This window comes from Aphelocoma coerulescens, unplaced genomic scaffold (assembly GCF_041296385.1).
Source record: "Aphelocoma coerulescens isolate FSJ_1873_10779 unplaced genomic scaffold, UR_Acoe_1.0 HiC_scaffold_118, whole genome shotgun sequence".
In the NCBI taxonomy this organism is placed as follows: Eukaryota; Metazoa; Chordata; class Aves; order Passeriformes; family Corvidae; genus Aphelocoma; species Aphelocoma coerulescens.
The window spans coordinates 249767-269302 of record NW_027183476.1 but is presented as its reverse complement, the minus strand read 5'-3'; the positions used below and the strand labels follow the sequence as shown (position 1 = coordinate 269302).

Sequence of the window (19536 nt, the reverse complement as noted above, 5' to 3'; positions counted from 1 at the left end):
CGCTCCCCTGAACCCACCCCTTCCCTCTTCTTATTGGCTGAGCCTTCTCGCCCCGCTCCCTCGCTATTTTCATTGGTCCGCTCTCACTTTGACACGCCCTCTCCTTCTTTTTATTGGCTGAGCCCCTCTTTTCCCCACCCCTTCTCTCCTCCTATTGGTCCACCCTCCTTTGTCCCGCCTATTATTCTCCTATTGGTCACTCTTTTCTTTGTCCCGCCTCCTCTCGCTTCCTATTGGCTGTTTGCGTCACGTGACCTCCTCTCCCAGCTCTGATTGGCCGCGCCCTCGCCGGTCCCGGCTGTGGCGGCCCGTGAAGGTTCCAGAAGCGGCCGCGGTTCGGGAGGGAGCGGAACCGATCGCGGCTCCCGGTTCGGGGGGCCCGGAGGCTCCCGGAGGCTCCCGGAGGAGCTCGGAGAGCTCCCGGAGGCTCCCGGGAGTCCCGATTCCCTCCTGCCGGTGGTGGCGTTCGGGCGGTCCCGGGAGGGCCCGGTCGGTACCGGAGCCATGAACGGCGGCGGGGCCGGGCCGGGCCCGGTGTGGCTGGCGGTGAGCAGCTCCCTGAACGCTTTCCGCGCCTGCAAACGCTTCTCGCCCGCGCTCACCATCGCCGAGCTCAAGGTACCGCCCCGGCACCGCCCCACGGGATAACGGGAACCGGAGAGGGAGCCCCGAACCGGCACCGGGAACCCCAAATCGGCACCGGGAACCCCCAAATCCGCCACCGGGAACCCCCAAAACCCAGAGAGGGAGCCCCGAACCGGCACCGGGAACCCCAAATCCGGCACCGGGAACCCCCAAAACCCCGAAGGGAGCCCCGAACCGGCACCGGGAACCCCAAATCCGGCACTGGGAACCCCCAAATCCCGGAGAGGGAGCCCCGAACCGGCACCGGGAACCCCAAATCGGCACCGGGAACCCCCAAAACCCAGAGAGGGAGCCCCAAACCGGCACCGGGAACCCCAAATCGGCACCGGGAACCCCCAAAACCCAGAGAGGGAGCCCCGAACCGGCACCGGGAACCCCAAATCCGGCACCGGGAACCCCCAAAACCCCGAAGGGAGCCCCGAATCCGGCACCGGGAACCCCCAAAACCGGCACCGGGAACCCCCAAATCCGGCACCGGGAACCCCCAAATCGGCACCGGGAACCCCCCAATCCCGGAGAGGGAGCCCCGAACCGGCACCGGGAACCCCCAAATCCGGCACCGGGAACCCCCAAATCCCCGAGAGGGAACCCCGAACCGGCACCGGGAACCCCCAAAACCCAGAGAGGGAGCCCCGAACCGGCACCGGGAACCCCAAATCCGGCACCGGGAACCCCCAAAACCCCGAGAGGGAGCCCCGAACCGGCACCGGGAACCCCCAAATCGGCACCGGGAACCCCCAAAACCCCGAGAGGGAGCCCCAGACCGGCACCGGGAACCCCCAAATCGGCACCGGGAACCCCCAAATCCCGGAGAGGGAGCCCCAGACCGGCACCGGGAACCCCCAAATCGGCACCGGGAACCCCAAATCCCGGAGAGGGAGCCCCGAACCGGCACCGGGAACCCCAAATCCCGGAGAGGGAGCCCCAAACCGGCACCGGGAACCCCCAAATCCCCGAGAGGGAGCCCTGAACCGGCACCGGGAACCCCGAACCGGCACCGGGAACCCCAAATCCGGCACCGGGAACCCCCAAAACCCCGAGAGGGAGCCCCGAACCGGCACCGGGAACCCCCAAATCCCGGAGAGGGAACCCCAAACTGGGACACCCCAAACTGGGACCAGAACCCCAATAGGGAACCCCAAACTGGGACCTGAGCCCCAAACTGGGACATGAGCCCCAAGCTGAGACCCCCCCAAACCCCAAACTGTGCCCCGAACTGGGACCCCCCAAACGCCAAACTGGGACCCCAAACTGGGACCTGAACCCCGATAAGGACCCCCAAACTGGGACCCCCCAAACCCCAAACTGGGACCCCCCCAAACTGGGACCTGAACCCCAAACTGGGACCTCCCAAGCCCCAAACTGGGACCCCCCAAACCCCAAACTGGGATCCCCCAAACTGGGACCTGAACCCCAAACTGGGACCTCCCAAACCCCAAACTGGGATTCTCCAAACCCCAAACTGGGACCTGAACCCCAATAGGGACCCCCAAACTGGGACCCCCCAAACCCCAAACTGGGATCTCCCAAACCCCAAACTGGAACCCCCCAAACTGGGACCCCCCAAACCCCAAACTGGGACATCCCAAACCGCAAACTGGGACCCCCCCAAACTGGGATCCCCCAACCCCAAACTGGGACGCCCAAACTGGGACCTGAACTCCGATAGGGACCCCCAAACTGGGACCCCCCCAAACCCCAAACTGGGATTCCCCCCCAAACTGGGATTCCCCCAACCCCAAACTGGGACCCCCAAACTGGGACCTGAACCCCAATAGGGATCCCCAAACTGGGACCCCCCAAGCCCCAAACTGGGAACCTCAAATCCCAAACTGGGACCCTCGGGACTCTCTACTGTCCCCACCCAGTGCAAACTGGGAGTTACTGGGGGGCTCCCTGTGACCCTCCCAGTGTTCCCAGTATCCCCAGTATGCCCCGTTTCCCCCTCCCAGTGCAAACTGGAGCTCGTCGTGGGCTCCCTGTGACCCTCCCAGTATCCCCATTATCCCCTCCCAGTGCAAGCTGGAGCTCATCGTGGGCTTCCTGTGACCCTCCCAGTATCCCCAGTGTTCCCAGTATCCCCAGTATCCCCATTGTCCCCAAACTGGAGCTCGTCGTGGGCTCCCTGTGACCCTCCCAGTATTCCCAGTATCCCCATTATCCCCTCCCAGTGCAAACTGGGAGTTACTGGGGGGCTCCCTGTGAGCGTCCCACATCTCAGTGACCCTCCCAGTATCCCCAGTATCCCCAGTATCCCCATTATCCCCTCCCAGTGCAAACTGGAGCTGGTCGTGGGCTCCCTATGACCCTCCCAGTATTCCCAGTATCCCCAGTATCCCCATTATCCCCTCCCAGTGCAAACTGGAGCTGGTCGTGGGCTCCCTGTGACCCTCCCAGTATCCCCGTTTCCCCCTCCCAGTGCAAACTGGGAGTTACTGGGGGGCTCCCTGTGACCCTCCCAGTATTCCCAGTATCCCCAGTATCCCCGTTATCCCCTCCCAGTGCAAACTGGGAGTTACTGGGGGGCTCCCTGTGAGCGTCCCACATCTCAGTGACCCTCCCAGTATTCCCAGTATCCCCAGTATCCCCGTTTCCCCCTCCCAGTGCAAACTGGGAGTTACTGGGGGGCTCCCTGTGACCCTCCCAGTATCCCCAGTATCCCCATTATCCCTTCCCAGTGCAAACTGGGAGTTACTGGGGGGCTCCCTATGACCCTCCCAGTATCCCCAGTATCCCCATTGACCCTCCCAGTATCCCCAGTATCCCCAGTATCCCCATTATCCCCTCCCAGTGCAAACTGGGAGTTACTGGGGGGCTCCCTATGACCCTCCCAGTATTCCCAGTATCCCCGTTATCCCTTCCCAGTGCAAACTGGAGCTGGTCGTGGGCTCCCTATGACCCTCCCAGTATCCCCAGTATCCCCAGTATGCCCATTATCCCTTCCCAGTGCAAACTGGAGCTGGTCGTGGGCTCCCTGTGACCCTCCCAGTATCCCCAGTATCCCCATTGACCTTCCCAGTATCCCCAGTATCCTTATTATCCCCTCCCAGTGCAAACTGGGAGTTACTGGGGGGCTCCCTATGACCCTCCCAGTATCCCCAGTATCCCCATTGACCCTCCCAGTATCCCCAGTATCCCCATTATCCCCTCCCAGTGCAAACTGGGAGTTACTGGGGGGCTCCCTATGACCCTCCCAGTATCCCCAGTATCCCCATTGACCCTCCCAGTATCCCCAGTATCCCCATTATCCCCTCCCAGTGCAAACTGGGAGTTACTGCGGGGCTCCCTGTGAGCGTCCCACATCTCAGTGACCCTCCCAGTATTCCCAGTATCCCCAGTATCCCCGTTTCCCCCTCCCAGTGCAAACTGGGAGTTACTGGGGGGCTCCCTATGACCCTCCCAGTATCCCCAGTATCCCCAGTATCCCCATTATCCCTTCCCAGTGCAAACTGGAGCTGGTCGTGGGCTCCCTGTGACCTTCCCAGTATTCCCAGTATCCCCGTTATCCCCTCCCAGTGCAAACTGGGAGTTACTGGGGGGCTCCCTGTGACCCTCCCAGTATTCCCAGTGTTCCCAGTATCCCCGTTATCCCCTCCCAGTGCAAACTGGAGCTGGTCGTGGGCTCCCTGTAACCCTCCCAGTATCCCCAGTATCCCCAGTATCCCCGTTATCCCTTCCCAGTGCAAACTGGGAGTTACTGGGGGGCTCCCTGTGACCCTCCCAGTATCCCCAGTATCCCCTCCCAGTGCAAACTGGAGGTTGTCGTGGGCTCCCTGTAACCCTCCCAGTATTCCCAGTATTCCCAGTATCCCCGTTATCTCCTCCCAGTGCAAACTGGAGGTTGTCGTGGGCTCCCTGTGACCCTCCCAGTATCCCCAGTATCCCCATTATCCCTTCCCAGTGCAAACTGGGAGTTACTGCGGGGCTCCCTGTGACTCTCCCAGTATCCCCAGTATCCCCATTTCCCCCTCCCAGTATCCCCAGTATCCCCAGTATCCCCATTATCCCCTCCCAGTGCAAACTGGGAGTTACTGGGGGGCTCCCTATGACCCTCCCAGCATCCCCAGTATCCCCAGTATGCCCCATTATCCCTTCCCAGTGCAAACTGGAGCTGGTCGTGGGCTCCCTATGACCCTCCCAGTATCCCCAGTATCCCCATTATCCCCTCCCAGTGCAAACTGGGAGTTACTGGGGGGCTCCCTGTGAGCGTCCCACATCTCAGTGACCCTCCCAGTATCCCCAGTATCCCCAGTATCCCCATTATCCCCTCCCAGTGCAAACTGGAGCTGGTCGTGGGCTCCCTATGACCCTCCCAGTATTCCCAGTATCCCCAGTATCCCCATTATCCCCTCCCAGTGCAAACTGGAGCTGGTCGTGGGCTCCCTGTGACCCTCCCAGTATCCCCGTTTCCCCCTCCCAGTGCAAACTGGGAGTTACTGGGGGGCTCCCTGTGACCCTCCCAGTATTCCCAGTATCCCCAGTATCCCCGTTATCCCCTCCCAGTGCAAACTGGGAGTTACTGGGGGGCTCCCTGTGAGCGTCCCACATCTCAGTGACCCTCCCAGTATTCCCAGTATCCCCAGTATCCCCGTTTCCCCCTCCCAGTGCAAACTGGGAGATACTGGGGTGCTCCCTATGACCCTCCCAGTATCCCCAGTATCCCCAGTATCCCCGTTTCCCCCTCCCAGTGCAAACTGGGAGTTACTGGGGGGCTCCCTGTGACCCTCCCAGTATCCCCAGTATCCCCATTATCCCTTCCCAGTGCAAACTGGGAGTTACTGGGGGGCTCCCTATGACCCTCCCAGTATCCCCAGTATCCCCATTGACCCTCCCAGTATCCCCAGTATCCCCAGTATCCCCATTATCCCCTCCCAGTGCAAACTGGGAGTTACTGGGGGGCTCCCTATGACCCTCCCAGTATTCCCAGTATCCCCAGTATCCCCGTTATCCCTTCCCAGTGCAAACTGGAGCTGGTCGTGGGCTCCCTGTGACCCTCTCAGTATCCCCAGTATTCCCAGTATCCCCATTATCCCCTCCCAGTGCAAACTGGGAGTTACCGGGGGGCTCCCTGTGAGCGTCCCACATCTCAGTGACCCTCCCAGTATTCCCAGTATCCCCCTTATCCCCTCCCAGTGCAAACTGGGAGTTACTGGGGGGCTCCCTGTGACCCTCCCAGTATCCCCAGTATCCGCATTATCCCCATTATCCCCTCCCAGTGCAAACTGGAGCTCGTTGTGGGCTCCCTGTGACCCTCCCAGTATCCCCAGTATCCCCATTGACCCTCCCAGTATCCCCAGTATCCCCCTTATCCCCTCCCAGTGCAAACTGAGAGTTACTGGGGGGCTCCCTGTGACCCTCCCAGTATCCCCGGTATCCCCAGTATCCCCATTATCCCTTCCCAGTGCAAACTGGAGCTGGTCGTGGGCTCCCTGTGACCCTCCCAGTATCCCCAGTATCCCCGTTTCTCCCTCCCAGTGCAAACTGGAGCTGGTCGTGGGCTCCCTATGACCCTCCCAGTATCCCCAGTATCCCCAGTATCCCCATTATCCCTTCCCAGTGCAAACTGGGAGTTACTGGGGGGCTCCCTGTGACCCTCCCAGTATCCCCATTGACCCTCCCAGTATCCCCAGTATCCCCATTATCCCTTCCCAGTGCAAACTGGAGCTGGTCGTGGGCTCCCCGTGACCCTCCCAGTATCCCCAGTATCCCCGTTATTCCTTCCCAGTGCAAACTGGAGCTGGTCGTGGGCTCCCTATGACCCTCCCAGTATCCCCAGTATGCCCCGTTATCCCTTCCCAGTGCAAACTGGAGCTGGTCGTGGGCTCCCTGTGACCCTCCCAGTGTTCCCAGTATCCCCAGTATGCCCCGTTATCCCTTCCCAGTGCAAACTGGAGCTGGTCGTGGGCTCCCTGTGACCCTCCCAGTATCCCCAGTATCCCCAGCATCCCCATTATCCCTTCCCAGTGTAAACTGGGAGTTACTGGGGGGCTCCCTATGACCCTCCCAGTATCCCCATTATCCCTTCCCAGTGCAAACTGGGAGTTACTGGGGGGCTCCCTGTGACCCTCCCAGTATCCCCAGTATCCCCAGTATGCCCCATTATCCCTTCCCAGTGCAAACTGGAGCTGGTCGTGGGCTCCCTGTAACCCTCCCAGTATCCCCAGTATCCCCATTATCCCCTCCCAGTGCAAACTGGAGCTGGTCGTGGGCTCCCTATGACCCTCCCAGTATCCCCAGTATCCCCAGTATCCCCATTATCCCTTCCCAGTGCAAACTGGGAGTTACTGGGGGGCTCCCTGTGACCCTCCCAGCGTTCCCAGTATCCCCAGTATGCCCATTATCCGTTCCCAGTGCAAACTGGAGCTGGTCGTGGGCTCCCTGTGACCCTCCCAGTGTTCCCAGTATCCCCAGTATCCTCCTTATCCCCTCCCAGTGCAAACTGGAGCTGGTCGTGGGCTCCCTGTGACCCTCCCAGTATCCCCAGTATCCCCAGTATCCCCGTTTCTCCCTCCCAGTGCAAACTGGAGCTGGTCGTGGGCTCCCTGTGACCCTCCCAGTATCCCCAGTATCCCCATTGACCCTCCCAGTATCCCCAGTATGCCCATTATCCCTTCCCAGTGCAAACTGGAGCTGGTCGTGGGCTCTCCGGCCTCGTGCATGGAGCTGCAGCTTTTCGGCGCTCAGGACGAGCCGCTGGGGCCGCTGGACAGCGACGCGGCGCTGCTGGGCTCCTACCCGGTCACCGACGGCTGCCGCGTGCACGTGCGTCCCGCCCCGCCCCCCGCTGGCCCCCCGCTGGCCCATGCTGGCCCCCCGGTGTCCCCATGGTGGCCCCTCAGTGTCCCACGGTGGCCCCCGGTGTCCCCCCTGTGGCCCTCGGTGTCCCCCAGTGCTCCCCAATGTCTCCCCAGTGTCCTTCGGTGTCCTCTTGGTGTCCCCCCAGTGTCCCCCGGTATCCCCTCGGTGTCCCCTCTGTGTCCCCCAGGTCCTCTGTGTGTCCCCCCAGTGTCTCCCCAGTGTCCTTCGGTGTCCTCTCAGTGTCCCCTCAGTGTCCCTCGGTGTCCCTCGGTGTCCCCTTGTGTCCCACGGTGGCCCCCAGTGTCCCCTCATGTCCCCCCGGTGTCCCCTCAGTGTCCCTCGGTGTCCCCTCGGTGTCTCCCTGGTGTCCCCCAATGTCCCCTTGTGTCCCCCAGTGTCCCCCAATGTCCCCCCAGTGTCCCCCAATGTCCCCCCAGTGTCCCCCGATGTCCCCCCTGTGGCCCTCGGTGTCCCCCAGTGCTCCCCAATGTCTCCCCAGTGTCCTTCGGTGTCCTCTTGGTGTCCCCCCAGTGTCCCCCGGTATCCCCTCGGTGTCCCCTCTGTGTCCCCCAGGTCCTCTGTGTGTCCCCCCAGTGTCTCCCCAGTGTCCTTCAGTGTCCTCTCAGTGTCCCCCAGTGTCCCCTCAGTGTCCCTTGGTGTTCCCCGGTATCCCCTCGGTGTCCCCCCAGTGTCCCCCAGGTCCTCTGTGTGTCCCCCCAGTGTCTCCTTGTGTCCCTCGGTGTCCCCTCGGTGGCCCCTCAGTGTCCCCCCAGTGTCCCTCAGTGTCCCCTCAGTGTCCCCTCAGTGTCCCCTCAGTGTCCGCCCAGTGTCCCTTGGTGTCCCCTTGGTGTCCCCCCGGTGTCCCCTCAGTGTCCCCCGGTGCTCCCCAATGTCTCCCCAGTGTCCTTCGATGTCCTCTCGGTGTCCCTCAGTGTCCCCCCAGTGTCCCCCAGTGTCCCTCAGTGTCCTCCAGTGTCCCTCAGTGCCCCCCGATGTCCCCCCGGTGTCCCCCAGTGTCCCCTGGTGTCCCTCGGTATCCCCTCGGTGTCCCCTCTGTGTCCCCCAGGTCCTCTGTGTGTCCCCCCGGTGTCCCCTTGTGTCCCACGGTGTCCCCTCAGTGTCCCCTCAGTGTCCCCCCTGTGTCCCCTCAGTGTCCCCTCAGTGTCCCCTTGTGTCCCTTGGTGTCCCCTCGGTCCCCCCGGTGTCCCCTGGTGCCCCCCGATGTCTCCTCTGTGTCCCCCGGTGTCCCCTTGTGTCCCATGGTGGCCCCTCGGTGGCCCCCAGTGTCCCCCCAGTGTCCCCTTGTGTCCCTCAGTGCCCCCCAGTGTCCTCCCTGTGGCCCCTGGTGTCCCTCGGTGTCCCCCGATGTCCCTTGGTGTCCCCTCGGTGTCCCCTCAGTGTCCCCTCAGTGTCCCCCGATGTCCCCTTGTGTCCCCCAGTGTCCCTTGGTGTCCCCCGGTATCCCCTCAGTGTCCCCTCTGTGTCCCCCAGTGTCCCTTGATGTCCCTCGGTATCCCCTTGGTGTCCCCCCAGTGTCCCCCAGGTCCTCTGTGTGTCCCCCCAGTGTCCCCTCAGTGTCCCCCGGTGTCCCCCAGTGTCCCCCCAGTGTCCCCTTGTGTCCCCCGATGTCCCCCCAGTGTCCCCTCAGTGCCCCCGATGTCCCCTCAGTGTCCCTCGATGTCCCTTCAGTGTCCCCTCAGTGTCCCCCCAGTGTCCCCCAGTGTCCCCTCGGTGGCCCCTGGTGTCCCTCGGTGACCCCTCAGTGTCCCCCCAGTGACTCCTTGTGTCCCACAGTGGCCCTCGGTGTCCCCTTGTGTCCCCTCGGTGTCCCCCCAGTGTCCCCTCAGTGTCCCTTGGTGTCCCCTCGGTGTCCCTTGGTGTCCCCCAGTGTCCTTCAGTGTCCCCTCGGTGTCCCCCAGTGCTCCCCAATGTCTCCCCAGTGTCCTTCGGTGTCCCTTTGTGTCCCTCAGTGCCCCCCAGTGTCCCTCAGTGTCCCCCCAGTGTCCCCCCAGTGTCCCTCGGTGTCCCCTCGGTGGCCCCTGGTGTCCCTCGGTGACCCCTCAGTGTCCCCCCAGTGACCCCTTGTGTCCCTCGGTGTCCCCTTGTGTCCCACGGTGGCCCCCAGTGTCCCCTCATGTCCCCCCGGTGTCCCCTCAGTGTCCCTCGGTGCCCCCCGATGTCCCTTCAGTGTTCCCCCAGTGTCCCCCAGTGTCCCCTTGTGTCCCTCAGTGTCCCCTTGGTGTCCCCCCTGTGGCCCCCGGTGTCCCCTCAGTGTCCCCCGGTGCTCCCCAATGTCTCCCCAGTGTCCTTCAGTGTCCCCCCAGTGTCCCCTTGTGTCCCCCCGATGTCCCCCAGTGTCCCCTGGTGTCCCTCAGTGTCGCCCCCAGTGTCCCCCAGTGTCCCCCAATGTCCCTCAGTGTCCCCCCAGTGTCCCTTGGTGTCCCCTCGGTGTCCCCTTGTGTCCCCCCGATGTCCCCCCCAGTGTCCCCTCGGTGGCCCCTGGTGTCCCTCGGTGACCCCTCAGTGTCCCCTCAGTGTCCCCTCAGTGTCCCCTTGTGTCCCTTGGTGTCCCCTCGGTCCCCCCAGTGTCCCCCAGTGTCCCCTGGTGCCCCCCGATGTCCCCTCTGTGTCCCCCGGTGTCCCCCCAGTGTCCCCCGGTGCCCCTCATTGTCCCCTTGGTGTCCCCCCGTGTCCCCCCAGTCTCCCCCGGTGTCCCCTTGTGGCCCTCGGTGTCCCCTCGGTGTCTCCTCTGTGTCCCTCAGTGTCCCCTGGTGTCCCCTTGGTGTCCCCCGGTGCCCCCCGGTGTCCCCTGGTGTCCCCAAGGGGGGTGGGGACGGCCCTGGTGAGGGGTGACACCTGAGTGTGACACCTGAGTGTGACACCTGAGTGTGACACCTGAGGGGTGACACCTGAGGGGTAACACCTGAGGGTGACACCTGAGGGGTGGTACCTGAGGGTGACACCTGAGGGGTAGCACCTGAAGGTGACACCTGAGGGTGACACCTGAGGGTGACACCTGAGGGTGACACCTGAGTGTGACACCTGAGGGGTGACACCTGAGGGGTGACACCTGAGGGGTAACACCTGAGGGTGACACCTGAGGGGTGACACCTGAGGGGTGACACCTGAGCGATGACACCTGAGGGTGACACCTGAGGGTGACACCTGAGCTCTGTCACCGCCCGCTGTGCCCGCAGGTGACCGATCGCAGCGGGGCCCGCGCCGGGCAGTTCGAGGACGTGTCCCAGGTGGCCAAGTACGAGATGGCCGAGAGCGACTACGACAAGAGACCAGGTGGCTGCGGGGACAGCGGGGGGGTTGGGGACACCGGGGGGGGTTGGGGACACTGGGGGGGGTTGGGGACATTGGGGGGGTTGGGGACATCGGGGGGAGTGGGGACACTGGGGGGGTTGGGGACATTGGGGGGGTTGGGGACATTGGGGGGGTTGGGGACATTGGGGGGGGTTGGGGACACTGGGGGGGGTTGGGGACATCGGGGGGGGTTGGGGACATTGGGGACATCGGGGGGGTTGGGGACATTGGGGGGAGTTGGGGACATTGGGGGGGTTGGGGACATTGGGGACACTGGGGGGGTTGGGGACATTGGGGGGGTTGGGGACATTGGGGGGGGTTGGGGACTTCGGAGGGGTTGGGGACATCGGGGGGGGGTTGGGGACACTGGGGGGGGTTGGGGACACTGGGGGGGTTGGGGACTTCGGGGGGGTTGGGGACACCGGGGGGGGTTGGGGACACTGGGGGGGGTTGGGGACACCGGGGGGGGTTGGGGACATCGGGGGGGGGTTGGGGACTTCGGAGGGGTTGGGGACATCGGGGGGGGGTTGGGGACACTGGGGGGGTTGGGGACTTCGGGGGGGTTGGGGACATCGGGGGGGGTTGGGGACATTGGGGGGGTTGGGGACACTGGGGAGGGTGGGGACAGCAGGGGGGACAATGGGGACACTGGGGGGAGGTTTGGGGACACTGGGGGGGGTTGGGGACACTGGGGGGGGTTGGGGACATCGGGGGGAGTGGGGACATTGGGGGGGTTGGGGACATTGGGGACATCGGGGGGGTTGGGGACATCAGGGGGGGTTGGGGACATTGGGGACATCGAGGGGGGTTGGGGACATCGGGGGGGTTGGGGACATTGGGGACACTGGGGGGGTTGGGGACATTGGGGGGGTTGGGGACATTGGGGGAGTTGGGGACATTGGGGGGGTTGGGGACATCGGGGGAGTGGGGACATCGGGGGAGTGGGGACATTGGGGGGAGTTGGGGACATTGGGGACACTGGGGAGGGTGGGAACATCAGGGGGGACAATGGGGACACTGGGGGGGGAGGTTTGGGAACATCGGGGGGAGTTGGGGACACTGGGAGGAGTTGGGGACACCGGGGACATCGGGGGGAGTGGGGACAGTGGGGGGGGGGGTTGGGGACATCGGGGGGAGTGGGGACATCGGGGGGAGTTGGGGACATCGGGGGGAGTTGGGGACATCGGGGGGAGTGGGGACAGTGGGGGGGAGTTGGGGACATCGGGGGGAGTTGGGGACATCGGGGGGAGTGGGGACAGTGGGGGGGAGTTGGGGACATCGGGGGGAGTTGGGGACATCGGGGGGAGTGGGGACATCGGGGGGAGTGGGGACAGTGGGGGGGGGTTGGGGACATTGGGGACACCAGGGGGAGTGGGGACAGTGGGGGGGGGTTGGGGACATCAGGGACATCGGGAGGGGGGTGGGGGCATGGGGGGGGTTGGGGACATTGGGGACATGGGGGGGGTGGGGACAGTGGGGGGAGTTGGGGACATCAGGGACACCGGGGGGGTTGGGGACATCGGGGGGGGGGGATGGGGGGTGTGGGGAGGTTTGGGGACATTGGGGGGAGTTGGGGACACTGGGAGGAGTTGGGGACATTGGGGACACCAGGGAGGTGGGGACATTGGGGACACGGGGGACACCGGGGGGGGGGGGACATCGGGGACACTGGGGGGAGTGGGGACAGTGGGGGGGGGAGGGAGTTGGGGACATTGGGGACAGTGGGGACACCAGGGGGGTGGGGACAGTGGGAGGGTTGGGGACATTGGGGACACCGGGGGGGGTGGGGACAGTAAGGGGGGGAATTGGGGACATCAGGGACATCGGGAGGGGGGTGGGGGCATGGGGGGGGTTGGGGACATTGGGGACATGGGGGGGGTGGGGACAGTGGGGGGAGTTGGGGACATCGGGGACACCGGGGGGGTGGGGACACTGGGGGGGTGTGGGGACAGTGGGGACACCGGGGGGAGGTTTGGGGACATCGGGGGGAGTTGGGGACACTGGGAGGAGTTGGGGACATTGGGGACACTGGGGGGAGTGGGGACGGGGAGGGTGGGGACACTGGGGACGCTGGTGGAGAGGTTTGGGGACATCGGGGGGAGTTGGGGACACTGGGAGGAGTTGGGGACACCGGGGGGAGTGGGGACATTGGGGGGAGTTGGGGACATTTGGGGACACCGGGGGATATTTGGGGACATCGGGGGTGTTGGGACATCCGGGGATATTTGGGGACCGGGATCAGGGCCAGGAACGGGACTGGGATCAGGAATAGGACCGGGAATGGGAATGGGAACGGGACCGGGAATGGGATTGGGATCAGGAACGGGACCAGGACTGGGATCAGGACCGGGATCAGGACTGGGATTAGGACTAGGAGTGGGATCAGGACTGGGTTCAGGAGCGGGATCAGGACCGGGACTGGGATCAGGACTGAGACTGGGATCAGGACTGGGATCGGGACCGGGATCAGAAGCGGGATCAGGACTGGGACTGGGATCAGGACTGGGATTGGGACCGGGATCGGGATCAGGACTGGGATCAGGACTGGGATCGGGACTGGGATCAGGACTGGGATTGGGACCGGGATCGGGACCGGGATCAGGACTGGGATTAGGACTAAGACCAGGATCAGGACTGGGTTCAGGAGCAGGATCAGGACCAGGACTGGGATCGGGACCGGGATCAGGACTGGGATCGGGACTGGGATCAGGACCGGGATCAGGACCAAGACTGGGATCAGGACCGGGATCGGGACCGGGATCAGGAGTGGGATTGGGACCAGTACCAGGATCAGGACTGGGATTGGGACCAGTACCAGGATCAGGACTGGGATTGGGACCAGGACCGGGATCAGGACTGGGATTGGGACCAGTACCAGGATCAGGACTGGGATTGGGACCAGGACCGGGATCAGGACTGGGTTCAGGAGCGGGATCAGGACCAGGATTGGGACCGGTATCAGAAGCGGGATCAGGACCGGGATCAGGACTGGGATTGGGATCAGGACTGGGATCAGGACCGGGATCGGGATCAGGACCGGGATTGGGATCAGGATTGGGATCAGGACCGGGACTGGGACGAGGTGTGGGACCGGGAGCGGGCCCAGCGCCTGCTGTCGCCGCGGTGCCAGCGCGGCCTCGCCGTCCCCGCAGAGTCCGTGCGCTCCTTCCTCCGCCAGCGCTCGTGGGGCCGCTGGGACCGGGAGCGGGAGCGGCAGCGGCAGCGGGAGCGGGAGCAGCGCCGGGCTCAGGAGGCGGCGGCGGCGGCCGCGCTGCCGCTCGGTGCCCGCTGCGAGGTGCGGGTGCCCGGGCAGCCCTGCCGGAGGGCCACCATCGCCTTCGTGGGTGCGTGTCGCCTCCGCGTGCCCTCCGTGTGCCCTCCGTGTGCCCTCCGTGTCCCCTCCGTGTTCCCTCCCTGTCCCCTCCGTGTGCCCTCCGTGTGCCCTCCCTGTGCCCTCCGTGTGCCCTCGCTGTGCCCTCCGTGTGCCCTCCGCGTCCCCTCCGTGTGCCCTCCGTGTCCCTTCCGTGTGCCCTCCGTGTCCCCTCCCTGTGCCCTCCGTGTCCCCTCCCTGTCCCCTCCATGTGCCCTCCGTGTGCCCTCTGTGTCCCCTTCATGTCCCTTCCGTGTCCCCTCCGTGTCCCCTCCGTGTGCCCTCCGTGTGCCCTCCGTGTGCCCTCCGTGTGCCCTCCGTGTCCCGTCCGTGTCCCCTCCGTGTCCCCTCTGTGTCCCTTCCGTGTCCCGTCCGTGTGCCCTCCGTGTGCCCTCCGTGTCCCGTCCGTGTCCCCTCCGTGTCCCCTCTGTGTCCCTTCCGTGTCCCGTCCGTGTGCCCTCCGTGTGCCCTCCGTGTCCCGTCCGTGTCCCCTCCGTGTCCCCTCCGTGTGCCCTCCGTGTGCCCTCCGTGTCCCCTCCGCGTGCCCTCCGTGTCCCCTCCTGTTCCTTCCCTGTCCCCTCCGTGTCCCTTCCCCGTCCCCTTCGTGTCCTCTCCCCATCCCCTCCCTCTCCCCTTCCTCTCCCTCTCCCCTCCCCATCCCCTCCCTGTCCCCTCCCTGTCCTCGTTCCCTCCCTCTCTCCTCCGTGTCCCCTCCCCGTCCCCTCCCTCACTTCTCCTGTCCCTTCCCTGTCCTCTCCCCGTCCCCTCCTTCTCCCCTTCCCATCCCCTCCTGTCCTCAGCCCTGTCCCCTCCCCATCCCCTCCCCGTCCCTTCCCCGTCCCTTCCCTCTCCCCAGCGCTGTCCCCTCCCTGTCCCCTCCGTGTCCCCCCCATCCTCTCCCTCTCCCTCTCCCTTCCCGTCCCCTCCCTGTGCTGTCCCGTCCCCTCCCTCTCCCGTCCCCATCCCCTCCGTGTCCCCCCGGTCCCCTCCCTGTCCCCTCCTGTCCCCAGCCCTGTCCCCTCCCTGTCCCCTCCCCGTCCCCTCCGTGTCCCCTCCTGTCCCCCCGTCCCCTCCCCGTCCCCTCCGTGTCCCCTCTCCGTCCCTCTCCCTTCCCTCTCCCGTCACCTCCCCTCCCTCACTCCTCCTGTCCCTTCCCTGTCCTCTCCCCGTCCCCTCCTTGTCCTCTCCCTCCCCCTGTCCCCTCCCTGTCCCCTCCCCATCCCCTCCTGTCCTCAGCCCTGTCCCCTCCCTGTCCCTTCCCCATCCCCTCCATGTCCGCTCCGTGTCCCTTCCCTGTCCCTGTCCCCTCCCTGTCCCCATTCCCTCCCTCTCCCCTCCCCGTCTCCTCCGTGTCCCCCCGGTCCCCTCCCTGTCCCTTCCCTCTCCCTTCCCCTCTCCCCTCCCGTCCCCTCCCTGTCCCTTCCCTCTCCCTTCCCCTGTCCCCTCCCTGTCCCTTCCCTCTCCCTTCCCCTGTCCCCTCCCTGTCCCCTCCCGTCCCCTCCCTGTCCCGTCTGTGTCCTCTCCCTTCCCCATCCCCTCCCTGTCCCTGTCCCTTCCCTGTCCCCTCCCTGTCCCCTCCCTTTCCCCTCCTCTCCCTTCCCCGTCCCCTCCTGTCCCCTCCCTCTCCCCTCCCTGCCCCCTCCCCATCCCCTCCTGTCCCCTCCGTGTCCCCTCCCTGTCCCCATTCCCTCCCTCTCCCCTCCGTGTCCCCCCCGTCCCCTCCCCGTTCCTTTCCCTGTTCCCTCCCTCTCCCCTGTCTGTCCCTCTCCCCTCCCTCTCCCCTTTCTGTCGCCTCCCGCGCTGAAATTCCCGTTTTCGCCCCTTTTTCCCCCAAAAGGAGAGACGGATTTCAAGCCGGGCCTTTGGGTGGGGGTGCGCTACGATGAACCGCTGGGGAAGCACGATGGGAGGTGAGGGGCTTGGGGGGATTTGGGGGGGATTTGGGGGGTCCTGGGGGGATTTGGGGGGATCTTTGAGGAGCCTGGGAGGATTTTGGGGTGGTTTGGGGGAATTTGAAGGGGATTCTGGGGGGTCCTGGGGGGATTTGGGGGATTCTGGGGAGGTTTTGGGGGGGGTGTTGGGGGATCTGTGGGGACCCTGAGGGGATTTTGGGGTGGTTTTGGGGAATTTGAAGGGGGTCCTGGGGGGATTTGGGGGGGTTGGGGGGATCTTTGAGGAGCCTGGGAGGATTTTGGGGTGGTTTGGGGGAATTCGAAGGGAATTCTGGGGGGTCCTGGGGGGATTTGGGGGGTTCTGGGGAGGTTTTGGGGGGGTTTGGGAGGTCCTGGCAGCAATTTGGGGGGGAGGGGGTCTGAGGGGATCCTGAGGGGATTTAGGGGTGGCTTAGGGGAATCTGGAGGGGTTTTGGGGGGTCCTGGCGGGTGTCTGGGGAGGGGTTGGGGAATTTAAAGGGGGTTTTGGAAGGTCCTGGGGGGATTTATCCCCCCCCAATCCCTTATCAGCCCCCAATCCCTTATCAGCTCTCAATCCCTTATCAGCCCCCCAATCCCTTATCAGCCCCCCAATCCCTTATCAGCCCCCCAATCCCTTATCACCCCCCAATCCCTTATCAACCCCCAATCCCTTATCAGCTCTCAATCCCTTATCAGTTTCCCAATCCCTTATCAGCCCCCCAATCCCTTATCACCCCCCAATCCCTTATTACCCCCCAATCCCTTATCAGCTCTCCAATCCCTTATCAGCCCCCAGTCCCTTATCAGCCCCTAATTCCTTATCATCCCCCCCAATCCCTTATCACCCCCCAATCCCTTATCACCCCCCAATCCCTTATCACCCGCCAATCCCTTATGAGCCCCTAGTCCTTTATCAGCTCTCCAATCCCTTATCAGCCCCCAATCCCTTATCTCGGGGCCCATCCCTTATCTCAGTGCCCATCCCTTATCAGCCCCCCAGTCCCTTATCTCAGTGCCCATCCCTTATCTCGGTGCTCATCCCTTATCGCCCCCCCAATCCCTTATCAGCCCCCCAATCCCTTATCTCGGTGCCCATCCCTTATCTCGGTGCCCGTCCCTTATCTCTCTCCCCTCCCCCAGCGTGGGCGGCCGCCGTTACTTCGAGTGCCCCCCCAAATACGGCGCCTTCGTCAAACCCCAGAACGTCACCGCCGGCGACTTCCCGGAGGAGGACGACGGCCTGGCCGACGAACTCTGAGGGGACGGCCCCAAAATCCCCCGGAATCACCCCAAAATCCCCCCTTTTTTCCCGCCTTTTTTTTCTCTTTTTTTTTTTTAGATTTTTTTTCAGAATTTTTTTGGGGGGGGGGAAAAAAGCGGCCCCGAAATCGCCGTTTTTTCACCTCCGTTTTGGGCGGGAAAAGCGGCCCCGAACGGCGCCGTTTTTGTTGGGTTTGGGGGTTCTCACGTCCCGGGGGGTCCTCAAGGATGAGGGACCCCAAATTCCCCCCGAGGAGCCCAAAATTCTGCCCCGGGAGCCCCAAAAATCTCCCCGGGGCCCCAAAAATGCCCCGCCTTGGGCGCCACAAATGCTTCGCGTTGGGCACCAAAAATGCCCCGCATTGGGCGCCAAAGGGGGCGTGGCCAGTGAGGTCAACCAATCAGAGAGCTCCTCACTGGCCACGCCCCACACAGGGGCGGGTAAAGGGGCGTGGTCAACTCGCGGGTGAGCCCCGCCCCTTTCTGGCCCCTCCCCCACCCCAAAAATGGCGTTTTGAGGTGAAAAAGTGGAATTTTGGAGCTTTTTCGTGAGGGCAGTGGGGAAATGGCGGCGCTTCCGGTGCACTGGCCAATCAGAGCGTGAGCTCCGGTGCGCTGGCCAATCAGAGCGTGGGCTCTGAGGGGAGGGGTGGGGGTGGCGCTGATGGACGGGTGGCTCGACCAATGAGAGCGCAGAGGGGGCGTGGTTAAGGGGTGGGGCCTGGGAAGGGGCAGGGCCTGGCGACAATGGACCAATGGGTGTGGTAGGTGGGCGTAGTTATGCAAATGAGGGGCGTGGCCACCCAAAAAGGGCCTTTTTTCCCATTTTTAGTCATTTTTTTCCTTTGTTAATTCCCATTTTTTTGCTTTTTTCACCATTTTTCAATTAACTTTTATTTTTTTAACTCAATTTTCCTCTCTTTTTTCCTTTATTCCCTTTTTTATTCCCCTTTCTTCGCTTTTCCATCGTTTTTAATTGATTTCTGTTGGTTTTGTTCACTTTTTGTTCTTTTTATTCCCATTTCGGTCCCTTTTTGGCCACTTTTGCCTTCACTTTATTCCCTTTTTGCCACTTTTTAATTCTCTTTTTTATTCACTCTTTTATTCACTTTTTAATTCACTTTTTTCTGCTTTATTCCTCTTTTTCTTTACTTTGTTCTCTCTGAATTTTTGTCACTTATTTCCATTTATTCACTTTTTTATCATTTTTAATTTCATTTCTTCCCTTTTTCAGTCACTTTTTAATCGTTTTTTAACTCATTTTTAAATCACTTTTTTCACTTTTTCATCACTTTTTTCATCCACTTTTATTCCCTTTTCAGTCCCTTTTTAATTCACATTTCAATCACTTTTATTCAGTTTTTAATTCACACTTATTCCCTTTTATCCCGATTTTTGCTCATTTTTCATTCATTTTATCCCATTTCTGGTGCCTTTTCTTCATTTTATTCCATTTTTGGTCACTTTTTAATTCATTTTATTCTCATTTCTGTCCCTTTTATTCACTTTTGGCCAGTTTTTAATTCATTTAATTCACTTTATTCACACTTTGCTCACGTTTTTCGATCACTTTATTCCACTTTTGCTCATTTTTCACTCTTTTTGTCCCATTTTTGCTCTTTTTCCATCCACTTTATTCCATTTTTGGTCATTTTTCATTCATTTTATTCAATTTCTGGTCATTTTTCACTCACTTTATTCCATTTTTAGTCATTTTTCACTCATTTTATTCAATTTTTGCTCATTTTCCACTCACTTTGTCCCATTTTTGGTGCCTTTTCTTCACTTTATTCCGTTTTTGCCCATTTTTCATTCATTTTATCCCATTTTTGCTCATTTTCCACTTATTTTATCTCATTTTTGCCCATTTTCTACTCACTTTGTCCCATTTTTGGTCATTTTTCATTCATTTTATTCCATTTTTGCTCATTTTTCATTCATTTTATCCCATTTTTGCTCATTTTCCACTCACTTTGTCCCATTTTTGCTCATTTTTCATCAATTTTATCCCATTTTTGCTCGTTTTCCACTCACTTTATTCCATTTCTGGGTTATTTTTCATTCATTTTATCCCATTTTTGCCCATTTTCCACTCATTCAATTTTTGCTCATTTTTCACTCACTTTGTCCCATTTTTGCTCATTTTCCACTCATTTTATTCCGTTTTTGCTCATTTTCACTCACTTTGCCCCATTTTTGCTTATTTTTCATTCACTTTATCCCATTTTTGGTGCCTTT

General features: G+C 61.8%; 1 protein-coding gene across 1 annotated transcript; it reads left to right on the top strand.

Moving 5' to 3' along the window:
* Positions 1-276: 276 nt before the first annotated feature.
* Positions 277-17825, top strand: TBCB (tubulin folding cofactor B). The gene is made up of 6 exons (XM_068998469.1): positions 277-618; positions 7264-7407; positions 10641-10737; positions 13908-14099; positions 15963-16035; positions 17179-17825. Exons 1-6 carry the CDS (start codon positions 505-507, stop codon positions 17294-17296), a joined length of 738 nt encoding a protein of 245 aa, XP_068854570.1. The 5' UTR covers positions 277-504; the 3' UTR covers positions 17297-17825.
* The last annotated feature ends 1711 nt before the right edge of the window (positions 17826-19536 follow it).

Bases quoted from the DNA above. Each gene is read 5' to 3' on its own strand.
- TBCB (XM_068998469.1), top strand. From the start codon at position 505: ATGAACGGCGGCGGGGCCGGGCCGGGCCCGGTGTGGCTGGCGGTGAGC. The intron at 14,100-15,962 runs GTGCGTGTCGCC...TTCCCCCAAAAG, and splicing joins GGCCACCATCGCCTTCGTGG to GAGAGACGGATTTCAAGCCG. The intron at 16,036-17,178 runs GTGAGGGGCTTG...CCCCTCCCCCAG, and splicing joins CTGGGGAAGCACGATGGGAG to CGTGGGCGGCCGCCGTTACT.